Raw genomic sequence first — 24,453 nt, 5'->3', positions numbered from 1 at the left:
AAAAAAAAAGTATATTATATATACAGTGGAACCTCGGTTTGCGAGCATAATTCGTTCCGGTAACGTGCTCGTAGTCCAAAGCACTCGTATATCAAAGTGAATTTCCCCATAAGAAATAATGGAAACTCAGATGATTTGTTCCACAACCCAAAACTATTCATATAAAAATGATTAACACAAAATATAAAGTAAAAATACATAAAACAAATTAACTTGCACTTTACCTTTGAAAAGAATCATGGCTGGTGTGAGTGAGTTTCTAAACTCTTGTGGGATTGCACCCAACGGGACGACACGTGGAAGAGCGTCCCAAAGCAATCACAGTCTCCCAGCGCTGTAGCAGTTCTCCGTAAAAGCGAATCCGAAAAGATCGCGGACATGCTATAAGCAGCTGCCGTCAATGGGTGATACAAGGAACATTATAAATGTGCAGGGCCCTGCCTGACTGCTGTGTCTGTGTATAAATAACCGCGCTGTTGCCGTTTCAAGCTGAATAAAGCTTGCGTTGCTAAAGTACTGAGACTCAGCTTCGTGTTTTAGGGTGCAAGATGGGGACTTGCACGTCACAGCACACACACACACACACGTGCGCGCACACACAGTCACAATGCTAATGCTGCAGTAAACAGTATACGCTCATACGGATGTTGACTATATGAGTGAGGCACGCTGACTCAGACGGAGAATAGGAGACGATTACCCACAATCCCGCAGTGAGAGAGAGAGAAGAACCATCAGCTCAATTGTGATCACATGACGCTCAGAAGACAAACTACTCGTAACTGCAAGACCTCTCTCGTTTATCAAGTGAAAATTTATTAAAAATTTTTGCTCGTCTTGCAAAACACTCGCAAACCGAGGTTCCACAGTATATATATATATATATTATATATACATATATACATACACACACACACACACATATACATGTGCACAGTACAGTTACTGTTATACCACAATATATTATCACAACACTTGATATGTTACTATTGTACTACATTAAATATTGTTATTGCAGTATATTGTGCTTTATTTTCCATTTTCTATTTGCTTCAAATTATAATCTGGAATTGTTTCACAGTTGGCAAAATATATTAGTCTATTACATGTAATGAGAAAAGCCTTAAAGACTTAATTCTTCTTTCCTTTCCAGATTTCAGATATCTTAGCAGACTCCATTCTAACTGTGTGAATACTCAGCCACAGTGCACATTGGTACATCCTTGTCCCGGGTGATTCTTTGTGAGATGGGCCTTTATGAATTGTAACATTGATCCGGTAAATGACTAGCGTGTAGTCATGTAGTGGGTTGGCGAGCGAAGCGAACAGGGGGCAGAGCTCCCTAGTATATACATATATTTTATATATAATTTGAACCTGTCACTTGTATTGCTATAGATGTATCAGGGTATTTGGGGTCTGAGGCACCCCCTTTTAGTCACAATATATATGTTTGTGTATTTAATATTCTGTGTACAATGTGTGTGTGCATTCTCATATAAAGGACATATCATTATGTCGCTAGAACACTAACATACTCATTTCATGATTACCTATTTTTTAAACTTTTATACACAAGCAAAAAAGTGTTGAAAACAGTTTGTTTTTCGATGTCTGATAAAGAATCAGTGTGTGTGTGTGTGTGTGTGGTCGAAGTTTGTATAACTTTTAACATTAAAACCTGGCACATGGGCATGAAATTCCAATGTTGCATCAGAATGTGATGCACAATTTCAGCCCAGCTTCCTTCAACACCAAATTTTTATAATCCTTTGTGCGTGACCAAAAAGACAGCTCCAGCTTATACAAAATGAATTGCTTCTAATTTCCAATAGATGATGCAAGAAGAAAAAAAAGTCATAATATTTGTCCTCACTGTAAACTCTTCCTTTATTGACTTTTTCACACATATAGGCACCAATACTGTACACGGTGTTTTTTGTCCTTTATATTTTTAGGTCCAGATTCCTGATGTCTTACGTTGGCAAAACTCTGGAAGGCAATTTTGCTTTCTTCACTTGAATTATTAATAGATATTTTATCATGATGCTCTTCGTGTAACTGCCTTCTGCTAAGAAAGTCTTTATAGTGAAGTCATCACTACTTAAAATAGAATGTTGGCAGTAGACAATATTATGTAAAAGAACAAAATATTCACAGTACATTTATAAAATTAAACCTACCTGAACACTCTTCCGTAGTTTCCATGAACTTTGTACACTCCATAAAGGCGGTCTGCAACTCTCTACAACAAAAATTAAATCATTATCTTATTTGTAAGAAAATATAAAAGAAATGTCATAAATAAAATAGGATGGACAGCACTATTTCAATAGTCACAGTTAAAGCAACAAAAATACACAAGCACTGACTGCAAGATATGTTGAAATAGTGCAAAACCATTCAGATGTTTCACAACTTTAACAATTAAACTGCAGTTTTGTTTTTTGATCTTTCATTTACAAAGAAGTTCTCAGAAATACACACCTCAGATTATAACATGCAGGAATTACAGGAAGCTCAAATTTGGTCAAGTAGAAAGTGAGGCAAATTGAAGTACAAATGTTCACGTTTTACCTAACCTGATTTTGCAGACTTCATTATTTATAAAAGATTTGTGAAAACTATTTTGAGTCCAGGACCGAATCAAATTTTTTTTTTCCCCCCAATTTCTAAATAAATATTCGACACAAATCAAGTGAACAACACATTTCCCCCCACATCTGGCTATTTCATGATTCAAAGTCCGTTCCCCTGTTGCAGGAGTGTCTTCTTACCTTCTGCTTACAAAATAACCTATCAGACAAATGTTTTGTGGACAACTAACCATCAAACCTTTATGAGCTTGTAAGACATTTCATTCCAAAACCATGGGGATTAACATGAAGCCTGCTCCACTCTTCTGGGAAGGCTTTCCACAAGATTTTGGAGTACGTCCATGGGAATTTGTGCCCATTCAGCCAAAACAACATTTGCGATGTCAGGTGCTGATGTTGGGTGAGAAGATCTGGCTTATATTAATCGACATTTCAATACATCCTAAAGGTGTTCAGTGAGGTTGAGGTCAGGGCTCTGTGCAGGCCATTCGGGTTCCTTCCTCCATGTCTTTATGGATCACAAGTGCAAAGTCAAGAAAAGGGTCTTTCCCCAACTGTGGCCCCAAAGTTAGAAGTGCACAATTGTCTAAAATGTCTTTGTATGCTGAAGTACTCTTCCCTGAAACCAAAGGGTGCCTAGGCCACACTGCGACATAATCCCTCCTCCATCAAACTTTAAAGCAAGCACTATGCATTCTGGAAAGAAGTGTTCTCCTGGCATCTGCCAAACCCAGAATTGACCATCAGACTGCAAGATAGTGAAGCATGATTCATCACTCCAGACAACACGCGTCCACTGCTCTATAGTCCAATGACACCGCTCTAGCCGACGCTTGGCATTGTGCATACTGATCTTAAGCTTGTGTGCAGCTGTTCGGCCACTGAAATCTATTTCATGAAGCTCCTGATGCACAGTTTTTGTGCTGATGTAGCTTCCAGGTGCAATCTGGAACTCTGCTGCTAGTGTTGCAACAGAGAATAGGCAATTTTAGCACACTATGCACTTCAACACTTGGTAGCCCCACTCCAGGGCTGTGGAGTCGGAAGCAATTTTTGGGTTACTGGACTCTCTTATTTGTAATATAATGTGTTAAAATTTCCAATTTCACATATAATGATTTGATTAAACTATTTCTTCTTCTAGACTTTTGATAAAAATATACCTTTTTTTAGTTTGGTAGCTTTAGTCTTGCTTAATGTTACTCAGTGTGTCTGCAAGCCAGAGCAATTTCATTATAGCCTTCAAATTTTAACTTTAACACGCGAGAGTGCTAAAAAGTAGTCTAATGATTCAGACTGGCAGTGATGAAATGCCTTGTATCTTGTGTTCTTTCAATCAACATCTACAAAAAAACCCAACATCTGTCTGTCCGCTTTTCACGAGAGAACTACTTATCGGATTTACGTCTGTTTTTTCCTATAATTCGCTTGAACATTCCAGTTGATTTTGTACCTTTTCTCTTATCGCACTATCATAGTTCGCTTGTGGTACCGATTATACATTTTCTCTCTAATCCGAGAGAGAGACTGTGGGCCGAGCCCTCCTCACTCTCATGCCAGCCTCCATTCGAGTCACTCTACCTCTCACCACGTGTTGGAGTGTACCTTGCCTTCCGCTTAGATAGCGATACCTGTTTGTTCAACAGACATTATCATCTATGAATTGTTATGGAGTATCATTCGACATTTTTGAGAGACATATCACAGCTACATGTGTTTAGAGGGTATCTGCTGACTGTCACGAGATATCATGGCCACATGCTTTTCTCCCTATGTGGGAAGTATTCTTCCGTCAGAGCTGAACACGATCAGATACAGTGGCAGTGTTTGACGTTGGAGTGTTCCTACCTTCTACTTGGCCAGAATTACATTTTTTTATTGATTTTGTGCTGTTTCACTACTACGTGGATGGAGCTGTCTGGGATAGCTAGTAGTAAATATATTAGTCTAATTACAAACACAGAAGTCAGAGTCGGAGGTACCATAAATTGAGAAGTTGCAGCTGGAGTCGAAAGTCTTGTGTACCAACTCCAGAGCCCGGCCCCACTCTGTGAGTCTGCGTGGTCTACCACTACACGGCTAAGCTGTTGTTGCACCGAGGCACTTCCACTGTACAATACTAGCACTTCCACTGGACTGGGCCAGATCTAGCAGCTGGCCTGCAGCAAAGGTGGCATCTTATGACAGTGCCACGTTTAAAGTGACTGAGCTCTTCATTACGACCCATTCTACTGCCAGTGCTATCCAATGAAAATTGCAAGGCTATGTGCTTGATTTGATGCACCTGCTAACAAAGGGTGCAGCTGAAACAAATGAACTCAGTAATCTGGGAGGTGTCCACATATTTTTGGCCACATAGTGTACCTTCTGACTGCCAAAAGTGTAGACATTATCAGCTTCATCATTCGAAAACACATAAACCTTCTAAGATCCGTTTCAAAAAAATACTCTCCATTATTCTTAAGTGTAGAAATTGCCAGCATCAAAGAACATTTATTGTAACATTATAATTTTCATGCTGTAATAAAAGTGAGTTAATTTTTCCACATCAGTAACATCCACTTGGCTGAGGTATAAAATGGCATGGAACAGTCAGTGTTCTTCAGATCAATCACTATTTATGGGCATTTTTTTATAACACTGCACAGGTCAGTTTGACCCAGATATGGTGCTCTGTCAGCTTTGAAGGTAAACTACAAAAAAACATAAAAAAATGAAAATATATATTTTTATTGTCGTATAAATGCACTTACAGCTCGTACACGAAGTAAATGTGATATGACGGATTGCAGTTCATCACTGTAGTGCTTCAGCTCTGTAAATCTCCTTAAAAGGGGAAAAAAAGGTCAACAGGCTGCACAGATGATATATGTCAATTGAAAAAAGAGCACAAAAACATTTGCTACTCTCTAAAAAAAAAAAAATAATAATAATAAACAGCACTTACTTCTCCGGATTTTTTACCCGAAAGGTTGCATTAAGAGCTTTCAACCTGGAATCTGCCTGCAAATGTTAATTTTAAAAGATTGTAACAAAGAAAACTGCTTTATCTATCTACAATTTACAAACTTTGTACAAAAAGAAAGCAAAGGTGAACATCAGAAAGCCAGTGTATGACAAAAATGGTCTGCCAGTAATTACCTTTATTTTAATTATTATCATTTAAATAGTCAATTTTCAGTATTTTAAATATTTCAGCCACCACCGCTCCCCACCAAAATTTCCCAGCTTATATAGGGGATGTGTGCATCATTTAGTCCACCCAGAGAGCCCCGAGACCAGATATCCCATGCAATGCTGCACTACTATCACTAAACAATTACAACACCATTTTACACTGTGTAACTTTACAGGAGAGAAATCAAAGAAGATTATAAGGAAGATACTACAGGGAGGCCAAAATCTTTCAGTCAATTATGATACCAAGATTTGTGCATGTGAAAGGAAAAATTAACAGACTCCTTAACTAATGCAAACAACTTGCAGAAGACATACAATGAAATTAAATATGGACTCTCCAAGTTCCGTTAAGTAATGGTTTATTACGACAAATATACACACAGTGAGACTTCTTTATTGTACGAAAGACAAGCATTTTAAAAAGGTTGTTATTCAAAGCAGCAAATCAGCCGTAGGAAGCAAACTAACAATGTCAGCACACATAAAATGGAACGACAGCCAAAAGATTACACTTGGCTTACAAATACAAAGTCAGCTTGGGCCATCCACAAAACTCTCAACTGGGCCATTTGCACCGATGAAAACAAATCCCCAGTGCTGATAAGCAATGAATCAAATGTTAAATTATTTAAAGCAGATGGAAAATTCATGTCTTGCATGAGTAAAATGAAGTAACTATGCCAAACTGTTTGGATATTGTTTAAAAAATTTCTAAAAAGAGGCCATAGCACTGGATCACCTGTATGTTGAAAGGAAGAATATGCATTACTGGAAAACTGAAAGACTATTAATGACTTTTTATATGAGGGAGATTCAAAAGTAAAGGCAACTAGCCCTTTAATACGGGTAACCTGTCACCAGATGAACAGAACAGTTATATCACTTCTTCACATGGTCTCTCTGTACATCAATGCACTTCTTATTTCATTCTACTTGGGAGAAGATGATTTTTCGGCTGCTCCCACATCCAGGTCTGTGCCACCTCCTTAACCTCTTCATCAGAGGTTAAGGTTCGACGGTTTTTTAGCTGCTTTAACTGGAACAAAGATATGATCACTGCATGGTGCTACATTAGGGCAGTAAGGGGGACGTGGAAGACATTTTAACTGCTTCCACAGTTGAGGCCGCTGCATTGGGTCACAGCGTCCATGAGATGTTGCTTGTGCAGATTAGTAAGAATGTTTGGGTGCCCATCTTGCACAAAACTTTGCGGTACCCTAAGTCATCAAGCTTTTACGATGAAGTTCAGGTATTTTACTGTCATTGTATAACACAACAAAATTACTTTGGTGACAACCCCAAAGTGCATTTAAAATCCAAAAGGCAAATATTTCAGATAACAATAAAATAAATGAATATAAATAGGAACTAAACACAAAATAATCATATAAATTCCATCTACAGATGCCATATATAATGTTAAATGTCCAAGTAACCAAGACGGATTATTATTGCATAAATGTACAGCAGCATAGATTATTATTGCACGTTAGTAAACAGTATATTACACATTACCTACTTATCGTACATGTTCAATGAAAAATGATCTCAGACTGAGGAGATATCAGACTTCAATGAGTTTATAACTATTTGTGAGTGTATGGACTGATTTGAAGCGCCTGCCTATAAGAAGCTTAAACAAGTTATGTCCAGGATGAGTGATGTCTCTGATGATGTTTTTAGAAATCTCAGCACGCCTCATCTTTCAACAATGGTGAAATCCCACAGTGGATCGTCCATGCTCATTTAGTCTTGGCTTCAACTAGACTAATGGGAGAGCGCTGTGCACTTTTGTGTTTGAACAACCCATAAGCCATGATGAGAATGTTTAATTGTGTCAGCTTCTATCCACTGCAGTTACAGTGTAATTTTCAAAATGTCTTTACTCTTTTTGATTTACCCTCGTACTCGTGTTACTTAAAGTTAAGAGTAATTCAAATTATACACAATTAAAGGCTATTAGAACACTTGGAAAAACACATCAAATTGATCTGAAACTTGGTAGAGTGTGAAAACGATTACAAGCATGGTACATACACCACATACATAGACCTTTCCCACAGTGAGCATAAAAGACATCTCCAAAGGTAATCCTACTGAGTGGATTCTGGTTGTTAGTGTACTCTTAGTGACCAAACATGCCCCACACATTCAACTCTCAGACTTGGAGCAAGAGAGAATTGTGGGAATGTAGATTATTCTTCCCAAACATACTTGTGTTGGACAGATTGTATGCACAGTGACAAGGTATGGTGTCAGTGGGTAGAGGAGGGTTGGACCCACTGAAGTGAGGGGTCTGGGGCACCCCGACACACAAACAAGACACCCTGTGTGCATGGCAGTGATGGACCAAACTACCACATCACAACCCAATAGTTGCTTAGATTTGTCAGACCGGACGGCCCAGCCCGGACTCCACTATAGGATGCCTAGGGGGAATTGGTGGCTAGATGGCCGAGGTCTCCATGACAGTGTTTGTGTCAGACTTTGTTTTTGACTTCCTCTTTTACAATTTGAATCTCCTCCGTTGTCAACTGGCCATAGTTCTTCAATTAATTAATGGACAGATATTGTTGGTTTCCATTTATGTATTGTCAGTTTCTGCCTTGCTGTCCATGTTTTTATCTGTACCAGTTCTGTATTTAGTAATTAGGGCAATCGATACTTGTATTTTAACTGAGAATTGTTCCCATCGCTCTGAGCCTGCACTCATTGAAAAGCGTTATACAAAAACATAATTTGTAATTGTGTAACCAGTATCCGCATGCACTGTTCAACACCGTTTGCAGCAGTGGGGCCTTCTCACTCACTACCTGTTCTTTCAGATAACCTTAACCATTGACCACAGGCATCTGTAACTGCAGTGGTACCAAGCACACTGCTAATGGCTAAATGACAGGCATCATGTTTTCGGTTGAGCCCTGGTTCAATTTACAAAATATACAAAATGCAGTTCCCAGCAGCCCCGGAAGTATTGCACCATTGGCCAGCTTTGGCTGTTGCACAGGGGTTGCTGTGAAGAAACAAAATTCAGTTGTAAGATGATGGTAGGATTACAATTGTCTTGTGTGTCTTGTGTTGTTGCTGCTTTTAATGCTATGTTCACTTCATTTGGATTGCAATTACATTAACCAAAGGATTACAGTTATCACTGGATTTGTGTTCTTGCCCCATGCCTCCTTGTACATGCGATTTCATCTGGGTTGGTAAACGTTTTCATCTTTGGAGCACTCACAACTTCTACAAATCTTCACTTACACCGGCATCACAGTAGGACAAACTTTCTAGAACTTTCTGGAGGCTGTCCAGTGGGGATTTCATTTAACACACCACCATCCTCTACATCTCTGTAAAACTGGACTGTGTTGTGTCTACTGTTTCGTCGGGTTTTCTCTTGTACCTTTGTTTACTTAAATAATTATCACCGTTGGGGTTATTGGGCTATTTGTTAATTATTATTTAATAGTGTCCTTCATTATTTTTTCAATATATTCTTTACCACTGACGTACTTAACTGCTGTATTATGTGTCTCTGTACGAAAGTGTGCGATCCCAGTCATGGCTGGGTGGGCGGCTGGGTGGGCTCCTGGGGAAAAAAAAGTAAAAAAAATCATAAATCACCATTTCTGAGACAGTGAGAATCTGAGCAGTATATGGGCACTACACCATAATACGGAGGCATGCATTCTGCAGTGCCATCCAGTCCCATCACCAGGTGTTACAGTGTGGGGTGCCATTGAGTCCAACTCTCATTCCTTCCTCGCATGTATTGCCATTACCTTGACCAGCAAGTGATACATGACAGAGGTGTTGAAGGCTGAGGTTGTACACTATGTGAAGAGGGTTCCCTGATGCCATATTCCAACCACATCCTAGAGTCCCTGGATGACTACCATGTGCCACTTCTTCCCTAACCCACACATTCCTGACCTCTCCCTCTGTGATGCTGAAAAGCTGGTTCATGCCTTTATCTCATCCAGGCTGGTTTATCGTAATGCACTCCTCATCGGGATCCCCGGCAAGAGCCTTCAAAAACTCCAACAAGTTCAAAATAGTGTTTGCAAGAATCCTGATGAGGGTGCGGAAATATGAACACATTTCACAAATCCTTCGGCCACCTCGTTGGCTCCCTATTCACCTCCGTATTGAATACAAACTCTGTTTGTTTACTCACCAGTGTATCCATGGAAATGCTCCACAATATCTTAAGAAACTCCTTATACTACAATTCACTACTAGAAACCTCCATTTTTGCAAATACTAACCGCCTTCACACCAATCCCCCCAACCCCCACCCCCCAAATGTGACCAGACTTCATACAATGGGTGACCGATTCTTTGCAGCCGCTGCTCCACGGCTCTGGAGTGGGCTAACAGAGAGCCTGAGAACACAGCGGATTGTGGGCTGTTTTAAAAAACAGCTAAAGACTTTTCTAATTAGGAAAGCATATTAACAAGAATGCTACTAATTATTGTTGTTTTATCTCTGTTTTTATCTTGCTTTGCCTTTGTTTAAACTCTTTATGTAGCACTTTGAGATTTACTACTAATGTAAAGTGCCCTATAAATAAAATGCATTATTATTATTATTATTATTATTTATCCCCTATTATGCATGTCTAGGACACAGCCCGATGACAAATGGCAAATCCTAGACCACTGGCCATTGCCATGGTTGAACTCTGGATATAGTGGGTACATGGCAAGCCACTCTACAAAACACACACCAGCATTTCTTCCTGACTGTGCAAGCAGATACTTCTGCCCATGGTGGGTTTACAAATACTAATTACTGTGCATGAGGTAACGAGCTGTGTTTCTAATCATGTACACCATATTGCTCACATCTTGTTTATTTTTTGGTACTGCAGCATTAATGGCCAGAAAAGTTTTATTAAAAAATAACATGGCCATTAACTTACAACATCACTCATTAAAAAAATGAAAAAGAAAACAGGGAAGCCAGATCATTTTAACGTATTATAACATACTGTAACATAACATTTCTGAAGCCCACTTAGTTAATTTCAAAATCTGCAATACACAAGTCAGGAACCAAGCTTGGATGGGGGTCCAACCCTTCGTAGACCTACTCAAGCACACTGACACAGGAGCCAATTTGGAGTCGCCATCTAAACTGCCACACTCTTTGGAATCTTTGGAATATCGGAGTAAAAATGACACACAGACAGGGAGCAACTGAAAAACTCTACCAATCTATGACCAGGCATGGAATTTAAACCCTGGATGCTGCCTCTAGGAGGCAACAGTTATACCCACTCCATCACTAGATTGCCCCCATTATACTGACTTACAGTTAATTGCAAGATTTCACAATGGGGTCACAACACATTTCCAAACAACTCAATTTTAGAATGCATTTTTTTTTTTAACTTCTGTCAACAGTTAAAGGAAATCTATGATGAGGAACTCCTCCAAATCTACTACTCATGCACTTATAAATCAAACAAAAACAAAAAAAGAGTGCTCTTCTGCTGAGGCAACCTCTAAGGAGTAGCGAGAATGTATCCTTTTTCCATTGTTTTGAACTGAAAAATCATACAACTAATCCCAATGGATTAACTAAGGATTACAGCCCAGCTGAGCTGCCATTCACAGGCCATGAAAAGTTCAAAAGGTACTGAACCTCTGTGAAATTCAAGAACGTTGACAATGTTTTAGCGTATCAAATCTTATTAGAGCCATATTGATATTTAACAAAAAGATACTGCACTTTTATATTAATCAAAATACTGCAGCAGCATAAAAATACTTCCTTTACAACATCATTAACAAATATTTGGAAAAGGTCTGGCCAAGAATACAAGAATAGTAAGAGGGCTATTAAAAAAATCATTCTCAGTGCTTGGATATGATTTCTAACACCACAAACAGTATCTGACCAAAATACTCTGCTAAGAGGCACAGTGATAAGAAAGAAAAAAAAACATACATTAGTTAAAGCCTAAATGTTAGATTACCACTTCTTCAAAATGTATGGTGCACAGCTATTTTAAAAATACAAAAAAATAAATGCATATTGCATTGTAGACAGATAGACAGATATGGGAAAGACACTATATGACAGACAGACAAAGGAAACCCACTAAATAATACTAGAGAGGAAAGGCACTATAAAAGAGACAGACAGGTTAGGAGCAGGTGCTGATACAGCGCATTGCCGCACCCACCACATGACAAACCAACTCAGGATCCCAGATGAGGACCCAATTGCAGCAATGCAATGGCTGACACCTCAGCACCACACTAGCAGAGATGGAATGGAACCAGTGTGAGGTTTTTTTATGGTGTCTGGAGTGCCAATTCTGCCACCAACCCCCAGGTTTTTCCTTGCAGGTTGGAGGGCCTACTTACAGGTTAACGTCATACTCAGGATGAGGCAATTGCAGGTTAAGGGCTTCGCTCAAAGGCCCATCGAAGTACAGATTCAAACCAGCAACCTTCCAATTGCCAGTGCAAATCCATAGCCTTAGAGCCACCACACTGCCCATATAATAGATAGACGCATACTATATAATACAGATAGATAGATAGGCAGATATAGGAAAGACACTATATAATACATAGGTAGATATGAAAGGCACTAAATAATACAGATAGATAGATAGATAGATAGATAGATAGATAGATAGATAGATAGATAGATAGATAGATAGATAGATAGATAGATAGATAGATAGATAGATAGATAGATAGATAGATAGATAGGGCACTAAGTACAGTAATAATATAGTAAAGGCACTATGTGATACAGAGAGAGAGAGATAGGAAAGGCACTATATAATACATAGATGGATAAATAGGAAAGGCACTATATAAAACAGATATACAGAACTTTATTTGCCCTGGAGGGAATTTGGCTTTTTACAAAAACTAAATATTTATTTATTTATTAGGAAACGTCAAATATACACCAAAATGACTAAACGAAAGGACACTTCTAACTTGGCTAAAGATAAAAAGAGCAGTCACAGTGAGGCATTATAAAGATGTTCATCTGAGTATGTAGTTTTACTAATTAAAATTATTATTAATAAAAAATTGGTTCTCAGCAAATGAGTAGTAATTTATCCAATAACAAAGTATACTAGGGGAACAAACAAAAAAAAAGTATAAAAGTTCACCACTCTTGAAAGGTGAGAAACACGTGGTGTTTTACTTGTTGAACCGTCTACTGTAAATTGGAAATTCAGTACATGCAGAGTCTCAATATTACTCCAAGGTCAACGGAACAAGATTAATAATTAAAAATAGTCATGCTGTGCTTATCTTACCTTTGCTTGGAATCCTGTATCATAAACTACATCTTTCCATCCATTTTCCTAGGAGCAAAAAAAAAAAAAAAAAAAGATAATTTTTAGAAATGTAATTTGAATGTACAGTATTTTTTTCACAATAGTTTAACACCAGTTTTTAATGTACTGTATTACTTTATTAATAGTTTTAACTGGAATTAATTTCATGGACTAGCTGTGAAGGAATAACTAAATAAATATAAGTGTACTTGAAGTTATTAAAGAATATTTTTTTTTTAACTATGTCAATTCAGACATCTCTGTAGGCAAGATGTCCATTTGGTAATGGTATAGTCATAAAAAAATACATAAAGAAAAAAATGTTTATCTTTGAACAGTGGCCATGTGGCTTAAAAAGTATACATATTTTTAGTAAAGCTGTTCAGTGGCATGCTGGTTGGCACTGCTCACTTGTAGCATCACAAGACTGGGTTCAAAGCCCACTCCCAGTACAGATGTTGCGTTTTAATTAACATTTTTAAGTTGGTTCAGTATATTTGAGTGTCGGTGCCTGGTTGAATGTGCCATGGATAAACTGGCATCCAATTCACAGTTGGTTCATTTTTCTAGTAGGTACCACCACAGTAAGTTCCATCTTACCCATCCTAAATCTGAATTAAGCAGATTGTGTAAATGGATGGATGGATCTCATAAACTTACAAATCTCTCTCTGAAAGAACTTAAAAGAACCGTTATCGTCAACGGCACCAACAATATGTAAAACTTGTGAAGTCTACTGTATGTAGCAATGCTCTGGTCACTCCTGTGAGCTGCACATCTGTGCTCCATGGTCCAAATCAAGAAAGTAAACACAAGGGCTCATTTGTCACCAGTAAAGACAAACAGTTTCAAACATTCACGAAGTGGAATAACTGAAAAGTGAACGGGGTAACACAGAACTGACATTTTAAGTAAAGGTTTTGTCTGCTGATCAGAAACAGTTCAGAATTTCAAAAAAATTCTTTAGAAAAATACTGTAGATATGCCAACTTATGATACATATAACAGAAAGATGTTTTACTCTGCACCATTTTCGTAACACAAGGTTATAAATTAAAGGTTTTGCAAGCCTAAACCTTGAAAGAATTGGGGGATTTGGTTAATGGGAGTTACTCCCCGAAGCTAAGAAAAGAGTGATTTTATTATCAATAATACAAAGCACAAAAATGATAAAGAGAAGTAGCAGCAAAATAATGGACCAAATTGACAAATACAAAATCCTGGCTGCTCCACTGGACCTAGCTATTCAGGCCGTCGCACCGGATCTTTCTAGCACGAGGAGGAAAAGCTTACAGTGAGGACAGACTTTTGTCCAGTTCGCTTCTTGAACCCAAGCCAAGTGAACCATGATGGGCTTACTTTCCAGCATCAAGATCAATCTCTGAAAGATCAGAGATCTTTCTCCCAGAGCTTCCCCCTTTCAGCCCGAGGACCTCCTTGTATTCACGAGTTGGCGTTGCTTATTTAAAGGGCCAGACATCATTACTTTCCCCTGCCTCACCTGTCTCATAAAACAAATATCCAAGGTGACTGCACCTGTTCCAGAATATTCCTTATGATGCCACTTGGCAATATGAGGCTTTCTGTTATACCTTTTAAATGGGACCCTTTCAGCATCTGTCACTATAACGGGTTGTTTACAAACAGATTGCACAGAACGTGGTAATTATGTATATCTAAACAAATATTTTATTGTTTTATTCCTGTGCTGCTTCTCCGTTTGTCCAACTATTTCTACAAAGAAGGCATTTAAAACAAGAACTGCACAGATCCCTCTTCCCTTATCTTGGCCTCCCATGCAATTTTCCTTTTAGTTTCCACATGGAAAAGTGAATGTTTGTCACAGTGTATGGAAACATTTATTTTTGTCAATCTTCCATGCCAGCCATTACTGCAGACTTTAAAGCTCCCTGTGAAATTTCATCAGGGGATAGCTAATTGCTAGGTGTACATTATTCATATTTTACTTGGTGATAAGAGATTGAAAAGATGCCGCTGAAAACGTAGATGGTAATGAACACACTATCTAAACACTTAGGGAGCTTCCTTCTGTTTTGCAAAGTAAAAATATGAGGTACAAGGGTTACAAGGCGAGGGGGAAAAATTTCCCTGGTTAGGACGGTTTTACCAAATGATCCACTATATTATAATATGGGGGGGGGGGGGGGGGGACCTTTTCCTAATCTTTATCATATGCAGTGATTATCTGTTAATTTATTTTATGGCTCCTCATTTATTAGTTTATTTTGCACCTGTAGATATACAAAATGAATTGATGTTAATTAATTTCAAACTGCTTGGTTTTCCTGTCTGTTTGAACTGTCTCTATGTGTACCCATAACGCAATTATACATTTGTTATGCTTGTATTTGCATTTGGGTAGCAGAGTGGCACAGATGATGCCTCACAACAGGGTGCTCCCTGCAGGGAGTTTGCAAGTCCTCTCATTGTCCACATGGGTTTCCTTCCCCAGTCATGTAGATTAGGTGGACTGAATGAGCCCCTGATAAAAGTGTGTGAGTGTGCACCCTGCGACAGACTGGCACCACATCCAGTGGATTGTTCCTGCCCTCCACCCACCTGTACCTGCTGGGACTGGCTCCAGCTTCCTCGTGTCCCTGCCATGGATAAATGGGTTAGAAAATGGATGGATGTATTTGCATTATACCTGTCACAGTGCTCTGTGCTTGCACTCTGAAGAGAGCTATACAAAAATAGGCTAAATTGAATTTTCAGTGTGGCATACTACAGGGTGCCAAGCACACTGGAGTGGATGTGCCAAAAACAGCAACTCTGCTGGGATTTTATTTTAAGACAGTGTCAATGGTATACTAAAAAGGAGTTATCACCCAATAAAAGCATGTAGGCAATAATAATAATAATAATAATGCATTTTATTTATAGGGCACTTTACATTAGCAGTAAATCTGAAAGTGCAGCATAAAAGTTTAAACAAAGGCAAAGAAAGATAAAAAACAGAGATAAAACAACAATAATTATAGTATTCCTGTTACCGTAATAAACTTTCCTAATTAAATAGAGAAGTCTTTAGTTGTTTTTTTAAAACAGCCTACAATCCGCTGTGTTCTCAGGCTCTCTGGTAGGCCATTCCAGAGCCGTGGAGCAGCGGCTGCAAAGGCTCGGTCACCCATTGTAAGAAGTTTGGACACAGGGGGGCGAAGGCGGTAGGTATTTGTAAAACGGAGGGTTCTAGTAGTGGATTGTAGTATAAGGAGTTCTTTAAGATATTGTGGAGCATTTCCATGGATACACTGGTGAGTAAACAAACAGAGTTTGTATTCGATATGGAGGTAGATAGGGAGCCGAAGTGACCGAAGGATTTGTGAAATGTGTTCATATTTCCGCACCCTCATCAGGATTCTAGCAGCACTATTTTGAATTTGTTGTAATAATAATAATAATAATAATAATAATTCATTACATTTATATAGCGCTTTTCTCAGTACTTAAAGCGCTATCCACACAGGGAGGAACCGGGAAGCGAACCCACAATCCTCCACAGTCTCCTTACTGCAAAGCAGCAGTACTACCACTGCGCCACCTGTGAATAGCTTTTGAAGGCTCTTGTTGGGTATCTTAATGAGAAGTGCATTACAATAGTGCAATAACAATCATCTGATCTAAAATGATTCATGTTTTACAACAAGCTAAAATAAGCTAATTTAATTAGCATCAGGGTACAACCATAGTGCCGAAAGAAGAATATTACATCTCACAACTTGACCTACCTCTTGACAGGTCTATAGCAGCCACTATCCTAATCAAGTCCCACCCCTAATAGAAAAAGCAAAAAGGTACAGTCATAATTGCCCAAGGAATGAAAACTCTTGGGACTGATTTATGGTGAGGAGAAACCAGAAAATGACGCAAAATTATGGATGCATCCTTAATGGCATGAACTGTGCAGGCTACAATGACAAAGTAGTGTATAGGTAATGTAGGTCAGTAGATTTATGTCAAACAAAGCTGGAATACCACAGAATAAATGAACAAATACCTTCATGACTGAAGTGTCAGGTGGGAGTGAGCTTGTTTAGCAGTGTTACATGTTCTGGAATGCAACAACAAATCCACAATAACACAGTGGCCTCTGCAGTCAAATCTCACTCTGATTCACTTTCTGAGAGATGAAACTGAATAACCCTGGCCTCTCCAGCAATTCTGAAAACTAAAAAAGTTGATTTCTAAAACTAAAATTTTACTATAGGATGATAATATGATGATATGCCATAATGTTAGAACAACAGATTGCACCTATCGAACAAGCTGTATCACTTATAGTCAATTAATTATTTTGTACCATCCAATGTAAGGACCTAACAACAAAACAGCACCTTTGGCATTGAAAAATGCTTTGAGGCACATCACTCAAAGGCAGTGCACAAGAACACTTCAAGTGATTTAATTCAGTACACACTTTTAGAGAGCTTTGGCAGGTCCCTGTCCTTGGCTCCCGGATTCACTCTCTTTGCCTGCTTGTACTGCTCTGTGCATAGTACACATCTATTCTCTCACCAGCGCAGTGTTGAACAGCTGCATTCTCAGCTGTTGTTTATCACTTGAACCCTCTCCACTACTGCCAGGAACAGAAGTGCTTGACTGCTCTGATTGTTGTGTTTTGTTTATTTGGTTTTTTTTTTGTTGCTTTAAATCTTCACCATCTCACTGCTTTGTTGCCCTCATGTAACTTAAATTACAACTGAATTCTGAAACTGAAATCTTTCCATTTCCTTCTGAAAAACTAGGAGCAAAAAAAAAATTAAATTGGAAAAAAAAAAAACACAAATAGCATAACAATGCAACTAGACAGTGGTATATTATGTGCATTGGTGCAACCAGAATTCAAAAATAACCATCGGATATCATGGACTGTGAAGCAAGGACAGTTATTTCAAGCAGAGACCTTCAGTGATTAAAGCAACTCTGACCCATCACTTTCAGGCAGAGCCCATGAGTAATTAGAACAGGGGCTCTGTGGGCAGATAGGGAAATAAGAGCTATATTGGGGCCATAGAGAGCCTAATCACATATGGCATTGATCACAAATAGCTCACTGAATATGATGAACGTGTGGGTGTTTAAGGCCATACCTGGTATTTGATCGAAAATAGCTCACTGAATATGAGAAATGAGTGGGTATTTAAGGTATGCCAATCAACATGACACCAGAAGCTGTCTACAAGATGCTTTAGTTGTCAATGACCCCCACTAAAGACCTCGACAATGATTGTACTGTACCAATAGCTCCTCTTCAGCCTAGATTTGTACGTATAAATAATTATACAACAATGTACTGTATATTGGAAGTGAAAGCTGCATTTTAAAGCAAAATTTATATATATAGTATATGTACAGTTAGGACCATAAATATTTAGACAGAGACAACTTTTTTCTAATTTTGGTTCTGTACATTACCAGAATGAATTTTAAATGAAACAACTCAGATGCAGTTGAAGTGCAGACTTTCAGCTTTAATTCAGTGGGGTGAACAAAACGATTGCATAAAAATGTGAGGCAACTAAAGCATTTTTTTTAAAAGTAATTGGACAATTTCAATAACTGGAAATAAAAAATGATATATATACACACACACACACACTGCCTGGCCAAAAAAAAAAAGGTCACACACTCTAATATTTTGTTGGACCGCCTTTAGCTTTGATTACGGCACGCATTCGCTGTGACATTGTTTCGATAAGCTTCTGCAATGTCACAAGATTTAGTTCCATCCAGTGTTGCATTAATTTTTCACCATGCATTCACCATTAATTTTTCATGATGGTAGAGTCTGACCGCTGCGCAAAGCCTTCTCCAGCACATCCCAAAGATTCTCAATGGGGTTAAGGTCTGGACTCTGTGGTGGCCAATCCATGTGTGAAAATGATGTCTCATGCTCCCTGAACCACTCTTTCACAATTTAAGCCCGATGAATCCTGGCATTGTCATCTTGGAATATGCCCGTGCCTTACGGCTACACAGCTGTTCAGTCCCAATCCCTTGAGTTCCCTTCACATTGTGCGTGTGGAAATGCTCTTACTTTCACTATTAAACATAGACCTGAGTTCTACTGTTGTTTTTCTTCGATTTGATATCACCAAACGTTTAAGTGATCACCGATCACGATCATTCAGGATTTTTTTCCGGCCACATTTCGTCCTCGAAGACGATGGCTCCCCACTATCCTTCCAGTTTTTAATAATGCGTTGGACAGTTCTTAACCCAATTTTAGTAGTTTCTGCAATCTCCTTAGATGTTTTCTCTGCTTGATGCATGCCAATGATTTGACCCTTCTCAAACAGACTAACATCTTTTCCACGACCACGAGATGTGTCTTTCGACATGGTTGTTTAAGAAATGAGAAGCAACTCATTGCACCAGTTGGGGTTAAATAACTTGTTGCCAGCTGAAAGATAATCGCCCATGCAGTAATTATCCAATAGGAGGCTCGTACCTATTTGCTTAGTTAAATCCAGGTGGCGACTTTTTTTTTGGCCAGGCAGTATATTATATATATATATTCATTCTTTCTTTCTTTCATACAATATTTCTCTTGTCTTAATATTTCTGCCATGGTTACCCAAAGGGTATATATACAGGTTCAAGTTAGAGGAGTTACATTAAAAAAAAAGAAATTCCCACAGAGCAACCACCCTCTGCTGGATACAATTGTCTAGTAACACAACAAAGGCCAATATGCTGGCCAGCAGGGTTATGACAGCAGATAGGAGTAACACTCTTTGTGAACATGCCTCTGCAGTGGCAGACTGGAAGATTTATAGCCTAGTGTAGCACAACAGTATCGTAGCATAACACCAATGTGTAGGTTGTTAATTCAGGTCAGCTACGATACCGACTGGCCTGAATATTGGTCTTTCAGGTATATACTGCTTTGCACTTGGCCTAAAAACCGGCCTGCCCGGTTGAAAAGGTAAAGTTAATTATCCAAAGCAACTTGCAGGCAGTATAATGTTATGGCTAAGAAACTAGACTATAAACCTCAACGTGGCTGATCCATTTGTTGCCGTGAGCCAGTATGGGACCCCGAGAAAGTCATTTAAGAGATCTGTTCTCCATTTGTAAATAATAGCTGCAAATATCCATAATGTCGCCTGATATTTTGAGTCAAGTTGGATAAACTCATCAACCAGTTATATATAATTATAACAATTACGAGACACCATGGGGTTTACATGGGCAAGCATGAAAGCCTGTAATTCACTTTCAACTTCTTTGTTGAGCCTCTGGCCCAAAAAAATCAGGTTGACAGTAATAACCTAAATGGAAACCTGATGATTAAAATAAAGAACAAACTGTGTACTCACATACCTGTGTTAAAAATAAATAAAAAATGTTGTCTTTGGAGAGTACTGAATGTGCAGAAATACGAAGCAAGAAATTCTCTAGCCCAATTCTTCTTCTTTCCACAAAATCAGGATCCATGTTGTCAGCTGACAGCTTATGCCAAACAAACTCTGCCTATGTTAAACAATGAAGAAATACTGAAGATAAATGTTTTGGTTCAAGATACATTGCAGGTACAATCAAAGAAATAACTACATGATATGCATTCCAAAATAATGTTTAAAATCTTACCCTTTTTTCCGGTAACGGAGGGACGACAATATAGGAATAAGTAACTAATAAATAGTTCCTTAACAATTCAAATTCACTGTATCGTCTCCAGAGCGTGTCTGGTGCAGGACTTTGTCCCTCATTTAAAGCTTCAACTGACCTGTAAAAATAAAAAAGCCAAGAAAAATGACTTTGTGGGTTAGGGATGGGACCTGACAAATTTACTTTATAATGCCAGGCTTCTAACAACTGTACCTGTGCTATATATTAATGAAAGCAATATAACAATGTTATTATTGATTTTGAAAGATGCAGACATAAATGCTACCAACACACAAAGATGCAAAAAAATAAAACCATTGAAACAAATTTCCATGGAAACCCCCAATTTCATTTTCATGATCTCTGGCTCCCTGTGACCTGAAACTGGGCAGATAAAATTTAGCCCTCACCATATGCAGGGTTATACAGTATTTATATTTCATTTTTGTTTAATGCTTTTTATTTGATTGCATGCTACATGTGTGCTTAACCTCTTCCTCATTAACTTTCACCAGATGGCCAGAGCACATGTCTACATGTTGTTACCAAATAAACATAACACTTCTGCAAAATAAAGTCATTTTTTTTCCTTTTGAAGTGACTAGAATAAGCTCTACTAGTAATGCAGTAACCCCTTTTTTTGTAATAATGCAGTATCTTTTACTACAATAAAATAAGCATTGTATTACATTACTTGTTACTTTAAAAAGTAATCGGACGACGCAATGCAAATTACTTTTAATGCTGTATACCCAACACCAGGCTGGGATTCAACCATAGAACTCTGGATTAATGAGGTAGCAGTGCTACATAATTTTTAAAACAGTACGGCACCAGAATTACACAGTAACTGGAAAGACCTTGTGTTCATCTCTTTTATTCTGCTCTCTGACATGATGGAAACTCCACAGGGACCAAGCCCCTGGTCTGTGAGTGCGCAGGGACTCCTCTTTCAACACGCTGTAGAATTCAAAGGGAAACTGCTACTTGTAATGACATGGGTGGCAAAGCAGGAAGGTATGCAATTTTGAGCTGCAACAGGCAAGTAAGTTATTGTGTATCACACCAAGTAGGTGTGAAATTGTACAGTGCAGTGCAGCAGGAAGGAAGGATGGACTGTTCTGGGGGGCTATCCATTATTTGCTTCAGTATTATTTTTATAACGAAATTGAGGTCTGAAAGCTGGTATCTATACCCAAGTCAAAATTTTAGTACCAATCCAACACTAATAGCAGGTACAATCTTATACCCTGATGGTTGATCTATGCTAGGTAACTTATTATAAGAGAAAGACCTGTAAGTTAATAATAATAATAATAATACTGTATACACTGTCCGTCCACCCTGACGTTTTTCTGGGTTTAGAGGGTTTGCACGTGTGTTCTGTGATGGACTGGTGCCGTCCATAGAATTTCCTGTATTGCCAGGCCCCCAGAACAATAACTTGAATTAAACAAGTTTGATAGTGCATATGTGTGTTATTTTTTTCTTGAAATACATTGAAGTCATTTTTCTAAATCACTCTAAGCTCCATTCATTGTACAAATGAATTATTATTAACTTTTCAGATTCCATGTAGCTATTCTCGGATACCAGATTATAAGGTTATCTCAAGTACTGGTTATTCTGTTGTTCATGATAAGGAGAAGAATACGGTCATCAGTCACCTCCTGTCAGTCAATAGTGACTAAAAACCAATACATGGAAAAGGAAATGTGCCCTTGTTAATAATAGAAAACAGAACAGAAAGTGCATGAAAAAAACAAGACATTCATGTAGCTACATGTATTCTAGTTAATAACAGAAATCAACTTAAAAATAAAATACAAAAAATGTATATAGCCACAGTTTGTGTTGCTTCTTCTGAAAGTACTGGCTTGTCACAGTTCACCTTAATTTCCTTCAATTAGTTACGGTTTTCATTCTTTCAAAGACTGCAGCCAGCCAAGGCAGACGCAAGCACTGACAAGCACAAGTGATTAAGGAATAAGGGACAATGAGGGACTCACAAAGGTAAGCAATGCCACCCCAAGCAGAACGGCTGCATGGTTCGTAACACCTTCTCCATTTTCAGGCACAGTGCAGAGGCTTGCAGGCCAGATGACAGCTGACCACGAACAAAACCCCATCACTTTGGGCCAGCTTTACAAAAACCACCGGAGGTCACCAGCAATTAACGTTCATTCAAGTATCCATGACTGATGAAGACAGGAGCGATTCTTTTTATTTACTAATGGCATGGTATTGTATTTAGCACTGTTGTGTGCCTTTATTTTTCATTCCTTATTTTTCACTGATTTCCACCGTCATTAAATGGAGTTGGCACCCTGGTACCGCAACTCTTTGTTCTGAGCCTCGTATTCTGTTTCTACAGAAGATACAGCTCTGGAAATGCCCTAAGAGTTATCACAGCCATTAAAATGATAGCTATACAATTTCAGGAACATTTTCATCAACTCAGAGTTCATACTTTATGATCATTCACATTTATTATATACATCATAAATATAATATATAAAAATGTCTACACGTGGAAGTATGTGTGTCTGTCTGACCAGCCCAGAAATGAGAGGTGGAGTTGTGGCAAGGGCTTCACCTCTGAGGATACACAAGCGAAGCGAGCACGTTGGTAAAACGAAACCTCCTAGGAGAGAGACGCCCAGAGTAGTTCCTTTCAATTATCTGACTTCTCTACATTTTTTTCCTGACGATTTCAATAGTTTCTAGGACTCCAGGCTTTTTACAGCACAGGCTTTTGTACGGTTTGTATATTATATATATAAACAACAGTAATGAAAGATTTATTACTTTGGCTGGTTTTGCCAATTGCTAGAACATTATTACCCTATTGTTTTCCTATGACCCTCGGCCAGGAGTACAAATTGCCTCAACTTGGTTGGCCATAAATCTGCGCAAGACTGTACATACAAATTCGGTGGAGGTTGGGGGTGTATAGTTGCCCCCACCTTGAACCGTCAATCTCACTTGTATATACAGTGCATCCAGAAAGTATTCACAGCGCATCACTTTTTCCACATTTTGTTATGTTACAGCCTTATTCCAAAATGGATTAAATTCAATTTTTTCCTCAGAATTCTACACACAACACCCCATAATGACAACGTGAAAAATGTATGAGATTTTTGCAAATTTATTAAAAATAAAAAAAACTGAGAAATCCCATGTGCATAAGTATTCACAGCCTTTTGTCCTAAACCCTCAAAAACTTTTTTTTTTTTTTTTTTTTTTTTTTACAGGAAGTGCTATGGGTCAAATTATATTTATACCCAAAATTCCCAGTATTCCTACTAATTACCTGTATCAATTTAAAAGAATAAAATTTCCTATAAGATTATGTCTTGCAGTGACCTTCAACAAAAACTAATGTCAGTCACTAGGAAAAGCACAAATTGCTATGGCAGGAATATTTTACTCATGGCCAATTGTACATCTAGCATATTCCAGAGTAAGGTGCTCCTGTCAGTAATAGTATTAGCCCCACAAAAGAAATAACACATACTGTATACAGAAGTCCTCGGTTACATTGTACTTCTGATACTGTACATCTGATTAACCAATGCCACTATAACCAAGGCCCAATGTCTTCAGAAACTGTAACACAGCTGGTGTGCTAGAAGAAAAGATTCCTAGATGGCCTAGTCTGTAAAGTACTAAACATTGCAAATGCTTTGCTCAGTGTCCCTTTCTTCAGTCCTGACTACACA

General features: G+C 38.4%; 1 protein-coding gene across 1 annotated transcript in view; it reads right to left on the bottom strand.

Annotated features, from left to right (window-relative positions):
- The window catches only part of snx4 (sorting nexin 4), an 86,670-nt gene that overhangs the window by 25,087 nt on the left and 37,130 nt on the right, over window positions 1–24,453 (bottom strand). The window contains exons 3-8 of the mRNA XM_028807989.2: window positions 20,708–20,846; window positions 20,441–20,590; window positions 13,073–13,120; window positions 5,545–5,600; window positions 5,351–5,423; window positions 2,184–2,245 (exon numbers count right to left, since the gene is read on the bottom strand). Of these exons, the coding sequence (XP_028663822.2) occupies window positions 2,184–2,245; window positions 5,351–5,423; window positions 5,545–5,600; window positions 13,073–13,120; window positions 20,441–20,590; window positions 20,708–20,846 (528 nt within the window). The remainder of the gene's footprint in view (window positions 1–2,183; window positions 2,246–5,350; window positions 5,424–5,544; window positions 5,601–13,072; window positions 13,121–20,440; window positions 20,591–20,707; window positions 20,847–24,453) is intronic.

Source organism: Erpetoichthys calabaricus, chromosome 8, assembly GCF_900747795.2.
Source record: "Erpetoichthys calabaricus chromosome 8, fErpCal1.3, whole genome shotgun sequence".
Classification (NCBI taxonomy): domain Eukaryota; kingdom Metazoa; phylum Chordata; class Cladistia; order Polypteriformes; family Polypteridae; genus Erpetoichthys; species Erpetoichthys calabaricus.
The sequence above is the reverse complement of the archived record's forward strand: the minus strand, read 5'-3'. Positions and strand labels throughout refer to the sequence as shown.